The 17,226-nt window shown below is 42.1% G+C and overlaps 1 protein-coding gene across 3 annotated transcripts in view; it reads left to right on the forward strand.

Moving 5' to 3' along the window:
• The first annotated feature begins 2,570 nt into the window (after nt 1–2,570).
• The window catches only part of MED12L (mediator complex subunit 12L), a 468,926-nt gene continuing 454,270 nt past the window's right edge, over nt 2,571–17,226 (forward strand). For all 3 annotated transcript variants that reach the window (XM_075201969.1, XM_075201971.1, XM_075201970.1), the window contains exon 1: nt 2,571–2,746. In XM_075201969.1, the coding sequence (XP_075058070.1) occupies nt 2,648–2,746 (99 nt within the window). In that variant the 5' untranslated portion in view covers nt 2,571–2,647. The remainder of the gene's footprint in view (nt 2,747–17,226) is intronic.

A 17,226-nucleotide genomic window follows, 5' to 3' on the forward strand; every position in this document is an offset into this window, starting at 1 on the left:
TGAAAGCCTTGTCATCATTCTCCCAACCCCCACTGATCTGTATGTACTGATGCACTAAATAAGGGATGAAAGCTGTAGCAGCCCCGGAGTGCCAGCATCCCCCGCCGTCACCATATTACTGGTGACACCAACAAGTAACCTGGCCAGGAGGTCTTCAAGCCACCAGCACCCAAGAGAGGCCGGATACCAGTTCTGCATAGCCTGAGGCCAAGGCAAGTAAAAGTGCACACAAATCCGGCCGCCGGCTTCTTAAATAGTTCACTGCTTTTGTGTAGGAGGTCTGCTTAGCAACCGCAGTGAAAAAAAAAAAAAACTACTACAATGTTACCTCCAATTATAAAGCCATGCATGATTTGTACATTGTTAATCCCAGTCCTATTGGGAAATATTACCAGTAGCAGCAAGGGTTAACAGATTCACGCTTCAAAGAAGCAGCGCAGATTTAATTGTTACACATAACAGCGTGTAAAATAGCGAGGAAGGAGCAGCCTTAAATCAGACAGCTTGGGAATTTGTTTGTAAAGATTCTTATTCTTTCTTGGGACAAATGTGACAAAAGTCAATATAAACTCACAAACCTCAATGGAAGGGGGTGATATATGGTAATATAAATTAACTACTCTAGAATTCAAAAAGCATTTATTGTTGTATATATGTGGTTAGTCAGAGATCTGTTTTGATTTAAAAAAAAAAATAAAAATATATATATATATATATATATATATATATATATATATATATATATATTTAATTTTTTTTTCTTTTGGTATACTTTAATAAACCTATATATAAAAAAGTCTACAGGTAAAATGCCCTATGTTTTTTTCTTTTTTACATGGTTTTATTAGTTAAATTAAGTATTCCGTCCATTAAAAGTTAATTCTCACACCCAGTGGCATTTTGAGACCGTTTTAGCGCTCCCTGTAGGCTTCCTGAACCCCAATTTGTGTTATTCAAAAGCCGGGGAGGGGGGGGGGGGTATTGCAAGTGGACCAACAGTAACCTAGTGGTCCAACAGTAACCTATTGGTAAGTACAGTCACTTTCTCCTTGTATAAATGGGTGGTTGGGGCTGGAGCTTTGGGCCCCTAGGCAGTCCGCCCCATCATAGTCGTCCAATGCTCCCCCTCAGCACATCTGCTAACGTGGGGTAAAAGCGAAATTGTAAGGAAAATACCCTCTTATTTGAAACAATTATTTCTAGTGCCAGTACTTCTTACATGCCTTTAAAAATGCCAATGGGTACGAGCCCTTTAGACATGTTCGCAATAAGTTTTACATTTTTCCCTGGTCAACTTACATCCCATCCACAAAGTTGAAGAAAACCTTCAACTTTGTTGAAGGTTAAACTGTAAACCGAAGCTAAATGTGGATTTATTATTTCGAAACCCATATATGTAGGCATGATACATACCTAAATGTGTCATTTTCTGTATGAAGCCACAGATGTCAATTGTCACTAATTTTCAGGGTCCTTTCAGGGCTGTAAGGATCAGCTCCTATTCTGTAACATGGCTGTAATTCTCTGCATTAGTTTTCCCTCCATGGACAGTACTAGATAAGATCAATTGAAAGTGAATATTTAAAATGCAATTCGATTATGCTCATGTAGAATATAATATCATATCATGCAAGGGGTACACATGAAATCCGTATTCAGATGTTGGTAGAAGTACCATAACAAATCTGTATTGCACTCACCTGAACTAGGAGACAAGAAAAGTGTATATTTGTTATAATTGGAGCATTCATTATGATGTTCAGCTGGTATCAGGATTGTGATGATGTGTAATGTCATTTATCTCACAAAACTGTTTGCTTATTGTGACATAATGGCCAGCACTGAGGTCATGAGTTATATTCCTGACGTTGACCTTATCTGTGTGGAGTTTGTATGTTCTCCCTGTGTTTGCGTGGGTTTCCTCCGGGTGCTCCGGTTTCCTCCCACTTTCCAAAAACATACTGGTAGGTTAATTGGCTCCTATTAAAAATTGACCTTAGTCTCTCCCGGTGTGTATGTACTCTCGAATTCCGGAGAGTCTCCTGCACTCCCGGGACAGCAGGCCATTCATAATGAAGTGGGCGGGACATGGCTTTGATGAAGCAATTCATTTCACTAGAGGGGGGACTGCCAAAATGATGTGATTCTCGCCCTCACACCCACAGTTACATTTGACCTATCCTTTCCTTACCTTTTCTCCGGTGTCTACTGGAAATGAGAAATATAATTTTGGTAAGTAGGAGGTATGATTGTATGCCCATTTGCTTATAGTAAAATACGCACATTTTAGGTCCCACCAGCACTAGATGTGTGATAGATGTATCAGTGCACCTGTGTTCTTGTGAGGATATCCACTGGTGGTGAGGTGGTGGAGGCCAGGGCTTGAGAAGCCCCACATTCATCAAAGTATCTTCACACACAATCATGTAACTGCTTCATGCTTATCAGCCCTGAAACAATTATGCAATATTGTTGTGTAACACACACATTCTCGTCTCCAGATGGTTGAATAGTTGGCCTCGGATGAATATAGGAGGTAACTGGTTTATGTCTTCTGTACTTTCAGATCTGCTGGGAAGTCCTCCTTTCCACTGGGAGTTGCTCTTTGTGCTATATTTAAATCCAGCACAGGTTATCATGAAAAATCATGGCTGCTTTGGGGATCCTTAGCTATGAACAGAGACCTCTCAAAAGACCCCGACTTGGACCACCTGATGTCTACCCACAGGATCCCAAGCAGAAAGAGGTTAGTATTATTATTTTTTTTATGTCTATCAGGAACATAGTTGAGACACACACTTTAAAACATGCAATATTTAGAAAGTTATGATATATATGATAGATAACACAATTTTCATGTTTAGAAGAGAAACAAATCCATATAGGAGAAAATAGGGTAAAACGTGGTATTTTTTCCATCTTTAGATTATTTGGATTAATGTCACTTATACACTGCATCTAAAAGGACAACTTGTCCATGGAGTGCTTAAAAGTTAAGCAGGTATGGACTAGAGTACAGGTAGATTCTAAGGTCTTGCATGTTAGCGTAACATGCTGGTGGATGGAGTACAGGACATATCCATATACTCCATTCACTCGAATTAACATCCACTGAGAGATAAATATATATATATATTAGAGGGAGAGGTGGATGGATATAAATTGAATAGTTCTATTTTCACAATAATAAGTAATATAGTATAGTACTCTTGCCCAATTGTAAAGCGCTATGGAATTTGCTGGTGCTATATAAATAAATGATGGTGATGATATATATGTATACATTCACTGTACAGGGCCTTATTTATTAAGGCTCTTAAATTAAGAAGTTTCTTATTTAAATCTCCTAGACAAAACCATGTTACAATGCAAGGGGTGCAAATTAGTATTCTGTTTTGCACATAAGTTAAATACTGACTGTTTTTTCATGTAGCACACAAATATCAACTTTAAATTTCAGTGTACAAATAAGCTATCAAGTATTTATGTGCTACAAGAAAAAACAGTCAGTATTTAACTTATGTGCAAAACAGAACACTCATTTGCACCCCTTGCATTGTAACATGGTTTTGTCTAGGAGATTTATATAAGAAACTTCTTAATTTAAGATCCTTAATGAATCAGGCCCACTGTGTTCATATTGAATGCATTGTACAGGATAAACATCTACACTGTTTTTATTGTGCAAAAAAAATAAACTCTTAGTTCTGCTTTGAAATATTTAATTACAGGGCTTTGATTTGTGATTCTCATTCACTACAACAGGGATTTGATTATTTTTTTTCATCACCTGCTCTCAAATATTACACAAAGCACAGTAATTTAAGTTCACCTTTAAAGAGGAAGTCCCCAAGAGTTAGATGAGCCAGTAGACGTGAGATGAGTAAAAGCAACTCTCTGAACCTGAAACGTATAAATATCAGCTCCAGGGAACATGCAGATTCCTCAGGTAATATCACACTGTGCAGATCACAGTACCACTGCCAGGTCTCATGTGGGCATTTAAACAACTGTGCTGTAATTTATAACCTGGGGGATTCCCTTCTGCATCATGAATACTGGTCTGATGAGCTATTCATTTCTCGAAGGGATGCTGGAGATAAACACTGTTTGTCTCTGGGAGACCCTCCAATTTTCACTCTGTTAAAAAACAAAATTGACATCAATATACGCGAGATGGGGGGAAGTATTTTCATGCAGGAATGAATGCTTTGTGATCATTGCTTACCATGTAAAAATAATAAAAAGTGGTGAATGTGCAAAAACCCCAGTGCATTATGCACCTTTTCTGCAGTCTGCAATTTGCTGCACACATCTTCTTTCTCTCTCCTACGTCTGCGGAGTCTCCATTAGGAAGAAAACTTTACTGTTTTAGATAGTATTTTACTCTTCTTTGTTGTGTGTGTTCTCTGCACTTCATTTATGTCTCATCTGACCACATAACTTCATCCCACATTTTAACTGGGACACTTTGATGTTTTATGTCAAACTTCAGACATGCTTTGATGTGGCTTCTCTTCAGTAATGGCTTCATTCTAGCCATCCTTGCATACAGACCAGTTATATGCAGAAGTGGTGTTGATATAGTTGACCCATACTTTTTTTATTGCATCGTGAGGGCCTGGAACATGACACATAGAAGCACCCCTATCTTAATGTTATGTCAACAGGACAATCATATGGGTATGTGTAGGAGCTGTCACCACAGAGTTACCACTTGAGATTTTCAGTTTGACTTGATGAAAGTATTGACAAGGACTGCATGGTGGGGAATCTTCCATGTATTTCGGCCATCTGAGGGCATCCATACAGCCACATACACAGACATCTAGCATGGATGTTACAGTTATGGTCAAACATTACGTATCATTTCAACAAATGTTATTTTTCTTTAAAGCTGTTATACTGTTCTTTATTTAGAATTTCACGACTAACCAGTTTTGATATTTTAATGCTGATGGTTGAGCCATGATGCAGGCCACACAATCATGCTGTGCCGGCACCCGGCATGTCTGGATAAACTTGATCATGTACTTCCCCACAGCCAGGATCTCCTCTCTGTTCCAGGTTTTTTTCTGCACTTCTTTACAACCTAAAAGGAAGCAGAGTGGTTCATTACGAATCTGCAAAATGCAGAGAAGGCAACATGCTTTTGCATGACAAAAGTATGTGCTACACCAACCTGTGGAAACCTTGGCTGGGAACTGGTCCCGTGTTGTCGGGTCCCTACACCCCTCCCCTCATATGGATTGGGAAGGGTCGAACGAATGCATAACCACTTGTCTCACTGTTACAGGGGATCGCTCATAATGCGACCTGTTACTCTGTAGCTGGACCACTTTTAAAAGAAATAGATATGAAAATGTCAAAACCATACATCAGACTCAAGGTTTCCAACTTACTATCTGGATCAATGTCCATCTGCTTCTTGCCTTTTAATTCAGCCTGTCTCCCACTCTCAAGAGCCATTAAATGTTTGCTGATCTTGGCAAGTTGAAGGGTACCTTCTGGGAGGCTAAAATACTGCCTGTACCCTGATGCCATGTCCAAAGAAATCTACCAGTTGATCCAATTCTGTGTTGTTTAGGTTGAGGACCTTTAAAACAATTGCAACATGCTTTTCGAAGATTCATGGAAGACAGCGTTTGGGGGTTCAAAAAAAAAGTTGCACATGTTGTTGCAGATATAGTGGCTTTTTTTGTATAAGATAAGTATTTCTGTACAGCACATGGTCTCCAAAATTTCCTACGCATAGGCTGTACATAGTCTTTTGCTGATTGATGATTGGTGTCTCCATAGCCCTGGAGAGGCAGAATGGGGCAGTCAGGGTCTGTCAGGCTGAGTACGTTTAGGAAGTATTCACGTTATTGCAATATAGTTGGATGTGGATGCAGACGCTGGTATGTCTTTCAGGAGGCGTATCTCTTAAGGGTGCTGGAGGGCTGGGGCAGCAAGACACACATCCTTTTATTATTATTATTATTATTATTATTATTTTTTAAAACATCTTTTGAAACTGCAAAAGTCTGTGCTGATGATCATCAACACAAACCTTTGATTTTTGGGGTAGAGCAACCACAACAGATACGCCTCTTGTCAGGCTGTGTCTACCTCTAAGTAGAGCATACTTACCAACTCCCGGAAACTTGTTTCCGGGAGAGGGGGGGTGACTGGAGTGCGAAAACGTAATTCACATCGCGGGGGTGGGGCCAAAATGACGCGATTGGCCTCGCCCCACCCCCTCCCGCCCTCCAAAATGGCGTGATTCACCGAGAATTGCGGCAAATTACGCGATTCTCTGTGAGATTGGGATGCGGGAGAAATGCCAGCTCGCCCGGGAGACTGACCCGAATTTCGGGAGTCTCCCGGACTTTCCGGGAGAGTTGGCAAGTATGAAGTAGAGTACAATTACGTAAACATGTCTTTACTTTCCCTGTATCCCTGAATTTGCCTACGGAGGCTGTCACGAACGCCCAGCCTGTTCCAGATACAGCAATCTGAACAGCTGGCCGTGACTGGTGTCACCTCAGTTACTTAACAATGAATACACCTTTTCTGCCACCACAAAGGATTTATTATGGTGTCCTTGCGTTCACCAGAACCACTTATTAATGTTTGACACTTAAATCACATACACATGTAGCATGAGCCTCCTGAGGCGTCGTAAGTTCACAAAGAATCACGGAGAGTACGCTAGATAAAATAAGGTTTAATCTGAAAAATGTTTCCAAGGCTTATTTACAAAAAGATAATAAACGGACATACAATAAATGCACAAATGAGTTTCAGAAAATAAAATAGAAAATAACCTTACTTACCTTACTTACAAAGTCAGAAATTGGTGTGTGAGGATACACATGGAGGAGAATAATGGCACATTTCAGTCTTGACAGACTCCCTCAATGAAATGACAATTTCATGTTTGAAACAAAATGTGTAGCAAAAAATATTTGTTTATTTTTATTGCAGTACCGTGTTAGCCAGAAAAGTGTATGTGATGTTAAATACTTTTGTGTCAAAAAAGACAAAAGTATTATATTCTCTGTATCACCTGCAGGCCATCGGGCTGTATGAGCGCATTAATGGCACCCTAAAAAAATGCTTAGGACGTTTGTGTAGTTAATCATGTCAATTATGTAGTGGAAAAAGATGAGGGTCAAAAGAGGCAGAAGGTATATCACATCAACATGCTCAAAGCTTATCATGACAGGGAGGCTTGTGTATTAGCTAGAGATGAGCGCACTCGGATTTCCTGAATCCGAGCCCACCCGAACGTTGCCGATCCGAGTCGGATCCGAGACAGATCCGGGTATTGGCGCCAAATGAAAACTTGAAAGCGAGGCTCCGAGTCATAATCCCGTTGTCGGATCTCGCGATACTCGGAACCTATAAATTCCTCGCTAGTCGCCGCCATCTTCACTCGGGCATTGATCAGGGTAGCGGGAGGGTGTGTTAGGTGGTCCTCTGTTCTGTTAGATCTCGTGCTGTGCTGTTTAGTTCTGTGCTGTGCTGTGCTGTGCTGTGCTGTGTTCTGTTCTGCAGTATCAGTCCAGTGGTGCTGTGTGCTGTGCTCTGTTAATTTTAGAGTTCAGTGGTGCTGCTGGGTCCTGTGCTGTGTCTTGTTCAGTCTAGTCGTGCTGTGTCCTGTGGTCTGTGCATCTAAGGGCATAGTTATTTCCCCATTATTCCCAAGTGTTTAAAAAAAGTTATAAAAAAAAATACAAAAAAATAATTAAAAAATGTTTTAATTACAACAAAATTTGCCAAACCAATCCTGCAGTATAAGCCCATTGGTACTGCAATATTACCAAGTTCACACATTCAGCAGTATCAGTCCAGTGGTGCTGTGTGCTGTGCTCTGTCAATTTTGAGTTCAGTGGTGCTGCTGGGTCCTGTGTGCTGTGTCCTGTTCAGTCCAGTGGTCCTGTGTGCCGTGCTGTGTGCTTCTAAGGGCATAGTTATTTCCCCAATATTCCCAAGTGTTTAAAAAATTAAAAAAAAGTTAATAAAAAAAATATACAAAAAACTAATTACATTTTTTTTTAATTACAACAAAATTTGCCAAACCAATCCTGCAGTATAAGCTCATTGGTACTGCAATATTACCAAGTTCACAAATTCAGTAGTAAAAGTCCATTCCTCTACGCAGTCCAGATACATTTATTGGTGCGAATCATACAAGTTCAGGGTTTTTAAATTATATTGTGGTGACCACTCCTCTACGCAGTCCAGGTACATTTTTTGGTGCGATTAAGACCAGTTGATGGTTTTCTTATTATATTGTGGGGACCACTCCACTACGCAGTCCAGAAAGATACCTCGTTGCAACGTTTTGGACTAATAACTATATTGTGAGGTGTTCAGAATACACTGTAAATTAGTGGAAATACTTGTTAATGAATGTTATTGAGGTTAATAATAGCGTAGGAGTGAAAATAAGCCCAAAAACTTGATTTTTGAACTTTTTATGCTTTTTTCAAAAAAAATCCGAATCCAAAACCTTTCGGCAGGTGTTTTGCGAAACAAATCCGAACCCAAAACATCGCGAAAATCCGAATCCAAAACACGAGACACCAAAAGTCGCCGGTGCACATCCCTAGTATTAGCTGTGTGTAGCTTGCCTGAAAGTGATCAGGAGTATGACCTCTTGGTGGATTTAGCAGCTGTTGCTACAGAGTGGGGGTCCCTAGCAGATGCTCACTGCAGTGTAGAGCTGTCTGACAATCAATTAGGGCAGCTCCCTGAAATACTAAGGCCTTATCAGTCTCATTTCACAGGGAAACCTGGAAAAACACACTTGGTCACATATCATGTAGACACAGGCAACCAGACCCCCCTCAGACAGTCAGCATATCTTACTTCCCTAGAAGTGATTCAAGCTATTAAGAGGAAGATCGATGAGATGCTGCAACTAGGGGTAATTCAAAAGTCTTGCAGTTCTTGGGCTGCCCCAGTCCTCTTGATTCTCAAAAAATTTGGGGGCACCCGCTTCTGTATAGACTATAGGAGGTTGAATGACGCCACAGTGTTTGATGCTTATCCTATGCCTAGGATAGATGAATTGTTAGATCAGCTTGCCCATGCACATTATATCACCATCATGGATCTTAGTAGGGGGTACTGGCAGATCCCATTGTCACCCGAAGCCCGTGAGTGGTCCAAAATTATCACCCCATTTGGACTATTTGAGTTTATGGTCATGCTCTTTGGAATGAAAAATGCCCCTGCATCCTTCCAGCGCCTCGACAATGACCTGCAAGAGGGTCAGGAGGGACATGCAGTTGCCTACCTGGGTGACATTGCGGTGTTCAGCCAGACCTGGAAGGGGCACCTGATCCATCTGAATAGTGTGTTAGGCCGAGTTACTGAGGCAGGTCTGACAATCAAACCAGAGAAGTGCCAGCTTGGCATGCGTGAAGTGCAGTACTTGGTTTACCGTGTAGGGGACAGTAATCTCCGTCCAGAGCCAGGCAAGGTAGAGGCTATTACGGCATGACCAAACCCTACCACAAAAAAGCAGGTCATGTCTTTCTTAGGTAGAGCTGGGTATTATAGAAAATTTGTGCGCCATTGTAGTACCCTCGCCAAACCTCTGACTGACTTAACAAAAAAGAAGTTACCACAGGTGGTTAATTGGACAGAGGATTTTGAAAAGGCATTTAGAGCTTTGAAAACTGCTTTGGCCCAGTCCCCTGTTCTACAGGCCCCAGATTTGAAACGGAGGTTTATAGTACAGACCGACGTGTCTAACTATGGACTAGGGGCTGCCTTTAGCCAGGTGACAGCTCAGGGAGAGGAGCACCCTATAATTTTCTTAAGTAGAAAACTACTCCCCCGGGAAGTGGCATATGCTACCATTGAATGAGAGTGCCTAGCCAACGTGTGGGCACTGCAAAAGCTACAGCCTTACCTGTATGGACGGGATTTCACCATTATCACAGACCATAATCCTCTAAACTGACTCCATACAGTTTCTGGGGATAGTGGAAAGCTGTTAAGATGGAGCTTAATTTTGCAGCAAGGCGCAGATGGCCTCTCCTGTCAAGGGGCAGAAGTGATGAATGGGCAGGAGAGACAGTAACAGGTCACAGTTCTCCGTGCCCTAGGTTAGGGGGATGGGTAATGATTATGTAGTATATTTAAGGACTGATTGTTAGATTCTGTTGAATTCATGTATGACAATTTATGTTTTATGTAAACCTCTCAAAGTATGTTCTGCTGACTCACCTAGGTGACCTGTGCAATTAAGAGTCTTTTGAAACTAGCTAGATAGATAAGGGTCTCGGGGGAGTTTTGAGGCCCAAAGTTGTAAACCCTGTGTCCACTCAAGCAGAGCATAGATGAGAGATCCTCTGAGATGTCCAAACATATATTTTAGTGATAGAAAATTTACTCCGAAAACTCTGTGTCCCTTTTGGGAATCAATTTGACTTAATTGAAAGTGGAACTTCCTAAGGTGGGGGTTAAGGAGCCAGTAAGAAATGTTTTAAAAATCCCTTGTTTCAAACATCTATGTGATGTTAAATACTATTGTGTCAAAAAAGACAAAAGTATTATAGAAGTGATACCTTTATTGGCTAACCCAAAAAAAACATTATATATGCTAGCTTTCAGAGCACAGAGGCCCTTTCATCAGGCAAGTTTACAAATGAATGACTGAGAAAAAGGCACAACATTTAAGAGCTGTTACATCAAGAAATTTGTACAGGGGGGGGGGGGGTACATCATCAAGATAAGCTAAAGTAATAAAAAATGGATGGAAGAGTAAAAGTCCTATAAGTTCAGAGGTCTGCACTCTGCTGTGGGGTGTGAAGTGAGTCATAAATCCAGGTGTTAGACTGAGTCCTTTAGTCAATGAATATAATGTTCTTATCAGCTTGAATTCTCATATATTTCTCTCCGTCATTCTTAAAAATACCTTTCAGTATTAGGACTTTTAAATCTGTCATACTGTGTCCTGGTCCAGAGAAGTGTTTAACCACGGGGGTGTCCAGAGCCTTCTTTATTGTGTGTCTGTGTAGATTCATCCTGGATTGTAGTTTCTGCTTGGTCTCTCCAATGTATATTCTCCCAGGGCACCTTGTACACTGTATCATGTACACCACATTGGAGGATATACATGAGAATGTGTCAGTGATTTTATATTCCAGTTGTGTGTTGGGTATGTAGACTGTGTTTGTTGGTAGGACATGGGTGCAGCTTTTGCATTTTCTGTTTTTGCAGGGGAAGGTGCCAGTCTCTGATGGTGATGGGAGGGCACTTCTAACGAGGAGATTTCTTAAGTTAGGAGGCTGTATGTATGAAAGGAGAAGTAAATCTGGGAATATTTCCTTCAGTCTATTGTCTTTCTGAAATATGGGTTGAAGGTCAGCAGTAATATTCCCCAGGATGTTCATGTGGGGATTTTAAGTGACCACTAGGGGCACCCTGCTGTTGTCCTGCTTCTGTTTGTAATACAGGAGGCTACTCTTTGGGATCCTTGTGGCCCTGTGTATCTTTTCATCTATAACTATTGAATGGTATCCTAGGAATGTATTTTTCAGTGATGGCAGGTGTTGTTTTCTGTCTTCACTGTCTGAACAAATCAGAATGTATCTCAGAACTTGGCTGTAAATGATGGACTTCTTTATGTGTCCTGGGTGAAAGTTGTCCCATCTCAGATATGCTGGGCGGCCTGTAGGTTTATGATAGAATGATGTTTGTATAGTATTGTTTTTATTGTATAGGGTCATGTCCAGGAAATGTAACTGAGATCATGAGTAGTTGCGAGTGAGTCTAATGGTTGGGTGAAATTTGTTGAAGTTTTTATGGAAAGTCAGCAGCTCATCTTCAGAGCCAGTCCAAATTAGTAGCAAATCATCAATATAACGGGAGTATGCTAGAGGTGTCATTGTGCAAGTTGATAAGAATTCCTCCTTTAGTTTAGCCATGAAAAGATTAGCATACTGAGGTGACATCTTACTACCCATGGCACTTCCCATACACTGCAGTTATATGTCTTTCCCAAAAGAAAAGTAATTATGATTGATTACGAACCTGATCAGCTGCAGGGTTGGCTCCGTGGCTAGATTGTTTCTTTGAAGATAGCGTTGGCATGCAGCTATGCCATCCTTGTGGGGTATGTTAGAGTACAGAGACTCCACTTCCATAGTTGCCAGCATTGAGCCTTCTGGTAGTGGATCCAGGGCTGAAAGTTTGCAGAGAATGTCCGTGGTATCCTGGATATAGCTGGGTGTTGGTCTCACCAAGGGTTTTAGAACATTCTCTATCCAGACAGAAATATTTTCCATTAAGGTCCCAATGCCAGAAATTATTGGTATACTTAGATTACCTCGGCGGTTCCCAAAGTGTGCGCCGCGGCTCCCAGGGGTGCCGCGGCGCTGTCACTGGGGTGCCGCGAGCCAGCCATAGGAAAAAACAAAGAGCACATAAACTTACCAATCCTCGCGGCGCTGGGACCCAGCAAACTTCTCTCTCCCGCAGTTGTCACTGAATATCGACGTCAGTAACAAGCTGCTGCGGGAGAAAGGAGTCTGCTGGGTCTCGGCGCCGCGCGGATTGGTAAGTTTATGTAAGTCCTCTGGATAAAACATTCTTTTCCACTGTGCTTGGCTCGTATTGTTAGAGATTCACAACAGATGACAATGTATCCAAATTCTTATGTGAATTTTGCTTTTTGTCTGGCACATTGATACCAGCTTTCATCCTTAGTCTGTTGAGTTTCTTGTCCTTATCCATGATTAGGTGATGTTGTAATTTATAAAAGAAATCACATAGTACTCTACTGGTTGGTCATGCCGTAATAGCCTCTACCTTGCCTGGCTCTGGGCGGAGGGTACCTCCCCCTACATGGTGCCCTAAATACTGCACTTCACGCATGCCAAGCTGGCATTTCTCTGGCTTAATAGTCAGACCTGCCTCAGTAAAATTCGGCCTAACACACTATTCAGATGAATCAGGTGCTCCTCCCAGTTCTGGCTGAACACTGCAAAGTCATCCAGCATCAAACACTGTGGTGTCATTCAACCTCCTATAGTCTATACAAAAATGGGTGCCCCCACATTTTTTGGGAATCAGGACGACTGGAGCAGCCCAAGAACTGAGAGAATTTTGAATTACCCCTAGCTGCAGCATCTCATGGATCTCCCTCTTAATGACTTGAAGCACTTCTAGGGAAGTACGATATGCTGGCTGTCTGAGGGGGGTCTTGTTGCCTGTGTCTACATGATGTGTGTTTTTCCAGGTTTCCCTGTGAAATGAGACTGATAAGGCCTTAGTATTTCAGCCAGCTGCCCTAATTGATCGTCAGACAGCTCTACACTGCAGTGAGCATCTGCTAGGGATCCCCCCTCTCTAGCAACAGCTGCTAAATCCACCAAGGGGGTCAGACTCCGGATCACTTTCAGGTAAGCTACACACAGCTAGTACACAAGCTTCCTTGTCTTGGTAAGCTTTGAGCATGTTGTTGTGATAAACCTGCCTCTTTTGACCCTTATCTTTTGCCACTACATAATTGACATCATTAATGCACTGTACTATGGTGTAGGGGCCCTCCCAGGCAGCCTGCAACTTGTTCTGCCGCATAGGGATCAATACCAGAACCTTTTAACCCACCTCAAATATGCGTTCTCTCGCACTGTGGTCATACCACAGCTTCTGCTTCGCCTGCACAGCTTTCAGGTTGCTCTGTGCCATCCCCATTAAGGACTGCAATTTTTTCCTGATCTGCACTACATAGTGTACCACTGACCTTTCTGGGGTGATCAATTTCTCTTCCCACTCTTCCCTAATCAAATCCAATATCCTGCGCACTCGGCGCCCATACAGGAGTTCAGAAGGTGAGAAGCCAGTGGACTACTGCGGTACCTCGCGGTATGTAAAGAGGAGGTACGGCAGGAATCTCTTCCAGTCTCTTCCCTGCGACTCCACAAAAGTCCTAAGCATTTTTTTTAGGGTGCCATTAATGCGTTGGCACAGCTCGTTGGCCTGCTGGTAATACGGAGAAGTAATTAAATGATTCACCTGCAGCTTTTTACAAAGACTCTGCATGAGGTTAGACATGAACTGGGTACCTTGGTCAGTTGACATTTCTTTTGGGAACCCCACCCTGGAGAAAATAGTTATAAGGGCATCTGCTATTTTGTCTGAGTGAATGGAGGAAAGAGTTACTGCTTCTGGGCACCTAGTAGAATAATTTACTACAGTCAGAATGTGCTCTTTCCCTGAGCTACTGGCAATGGCTAGGGGACCCAGAATATCCACAACAACCCGCTCAAAGGGCTCTGATATGATGGGCAGGGGAATGAGAGGGGCCCTCCCCACATCGCCAGACTTCTCAACAATGTGGCATACATGACATGAGCGACAGTACTTGGCTATGTCAGTCAGCATGCCAGGCCAGTAACACTCAAATGTCCTGCTAGGGGTATCTCATGGGCCACTTTCAGCAACCTTTCCCTATAGGTTTGAGGTACAACCAGCTGCTTGTCAGCATTACATGCATACTCTTGGCATTTTTCTCTCTGTACAAAAGTCCAGTTTCCCAAAACATTCTGTCACCTCCCAAACAGTCTTGACTGACCCTCCCTCTTACTGTTGATAAGCTGGAATCAGTCTTTTGTTCTGATTTGAAAGTGGCACTCCTGAGCTCAGTGTTGCCCACAGCAGGAGGCTGCCCATTCAAATCACTGCTTGAATCTGCAGCTCCTACAGTGAGGGAGGGATCCCCAATCTAGATACACTCTGGCTGGGAGTACTGCAGAATGCAGGTTCCCCCACACCTCGCACAGCAATAGCCCGGGAATAATGTTCTCTGGGCTCACTAGAGCTGGATGTACAAAAGTCAGGTCTGCTCCAGAGTCTAACAATCCAAATGCGACTTGGTGTCCTACCTTAACCGCTTGCAGATTGTCTCTGGGGCGTTCTTGGGGTCCTCCTGCACACAGGACGGCTGGCACTGGTTTTCCTGCCGGGCCCCCCACAGGAGGAGTTGTTTTCTTCTTTTTGGAGCAATTGACACTGATGTGCCCCACTTCATCACATGTAAAACACCGGCGGGCAGTTGCCAAAACAGGTTTTCCTCCCGCCCCCCCCAAAAGGTGCAACAACAGCTGGTTTGGTGGATGGGAAACTCAGGGGTGATCCTCCAGGTTGCTTCTCTTTCCACGTAGTTTGCCCTGGTGCTCCCCAACTCTTCTTCGTTAAAGGAGCCCTGGTAACTGTGTACTTGTCGGTCAGGTGAACAGTTTCTTGCAATGTCTTAGGGTCACAATCCACAACCCAATCTCTCACCTCAGCTGGTGTGAGGAACTGCTCCTGGAGAATGAGATCCTTTAGTTCATCATAGTTTAGTACCTGCAATCCCTCAATCCATTGATGCATCATGGATGATAATTGCTCTAACAGTCCGGCATAGGTATCAGAGGGACTGCGCCTTGAGGCTCGGAACTTCCGCCTGTAAGCCTAAGGAGTTATGTTGAAACGAGGTAATAAGGCTTTCCTAAATGCGACATAATCGCCGTCCAGTTCCTTGGGAAGGTCTGCAAAGGCTTCCAAAGCTTTCCCTCTGAGTCCAGGGGTTAAATAGCTGGCCCACTCACTGGGGTCCAGCTCAAACTGTCGGCAAGTCCTTTCAAATCCCCTCAGAAACAAATCAACTTCGCCTTAGTCTTTTTCCAACACAGGCAATTGGTCGCGCCTGGGTTTTTTTCTCACCCGGACTGGTTCACCAGAAACACTTATTAATGTTTGACACTTAAATCACACACATATTTACAGCATGAACCTCCTGGGGCATCGCAAGTTCACAAAGAATCCCGGAGAGTACGCAAATGAAAAATAAAATAGGAAATAACCTTACTTTCAAAGTCAGGAATTGGCGTGTGAGGAATACACATGGAGGAGAATAATGGCACATTTCAGTCTTGACAGACTCCCTCAATGAAATGACAATTTCATGTTTGAAACAAGGGATTTTTAAAACATTTTTTGCTGGCTCCTTAACCCCACTTTAGGAATTTCCACTTTCAATTAAGTCAAATTAATTCCCAAAAGGGGCACAGAGTTTTCGGAGTAAACTTTCTATCACTAAGATATATGTTTGGACATCTCAGAGGATCTCTCATCTCTGTTCTGCTTGAGTGGACACAGGGTTTACAACTTTGTGTCTCAAAACTCCCAGAGACCCTTATCAAACATACTTTGAGAGGTTACATAAAACATACATTGTCATACATGAATTCAACAAAATATAACAATCAGTCCTCAGATATATTACATAATCATCACAGAGGCAAATTTAGGGATACGTAAATAGTGTTATATGGATGTTAAGGCTATGCATTTATTTATGTTTCAAAAATGGGTCTTACTTCCTACTGAAAATGAGTCACAATACATTCATGTCACTTGCTTATTATGCACAGACCATTATAGTCTTGTTATTTAATGTTGCTGAAAGTATTAAAATGTCTACTTAATCCTTTTGATTTAGGGTGTAGATAAAACAAAAGCAAACACATGTCATTACTTATTAGTGATCAGCTAATTGTCCATTCCAAAGTGCAGTATCAATCTCTACCACCACATGGATATGAATTTCATAGCTCCTCTTGGTTAATTGCATGTAATCTACATTATCCTCCAACTCACCTCAAGTTGTACAAACCTACCAGATAACACCACCACAGTACATGAATTCTTGTTACCTTCTGGTTCATTCTCTTGGATCCATAAGATGTAGCTTTGTAAAATTTTCTAATGCAAAGCAATTTGCTTTTAAATTTGTGCTCATTGTAAAATATACAGTGCTGGAGATTTCATCCTCAAGGTAATCATCTTCCCACAAACAGCACACCCTGAAGACAGCTCTTGCCTTTATAATAAATGGTTTTGAATGAATGGAACTGAAGTGTCTTCAGCTTCTAAAGATATACAGGGTTTTATTAACCTTTCTCCGGTCCTTGTACAGCACTCAGTGGGCACGCTGCATTGTTAGCTAACATATCCAAGATAGGAGTCATATAACCCTTGTTATTGAACAATTCACTATCACCAGAGCACTGAAATTACCCATATTCCTCTTTTCTTGTGAAGACTTTTTTGCAGGACCGTGACAGACAATGCTTTCAGCATCAGTCAATCAAGTCACCAGGAATATAGGGTTGCAGATTACAAAATTATTGTCACATAAAAAAAAAAAAATCTGCATTTTAGGTTAGTTAGCAT

This window comes from Mixophyes fleayi, chromosome 3 (assembly GCF_038048845.1).
Source record: "Mixophyes fleayi isolate aMixFle1 chromosome 3, aMixFle1.hap1, whole genome shotgun sequence".
Taxonomy (NCBI): Eukaryota; Metazoa; Chordata; class Amphibia; order Anura; family Limnodynastidae; genus Mixophyes; species Mixophyes fleayi.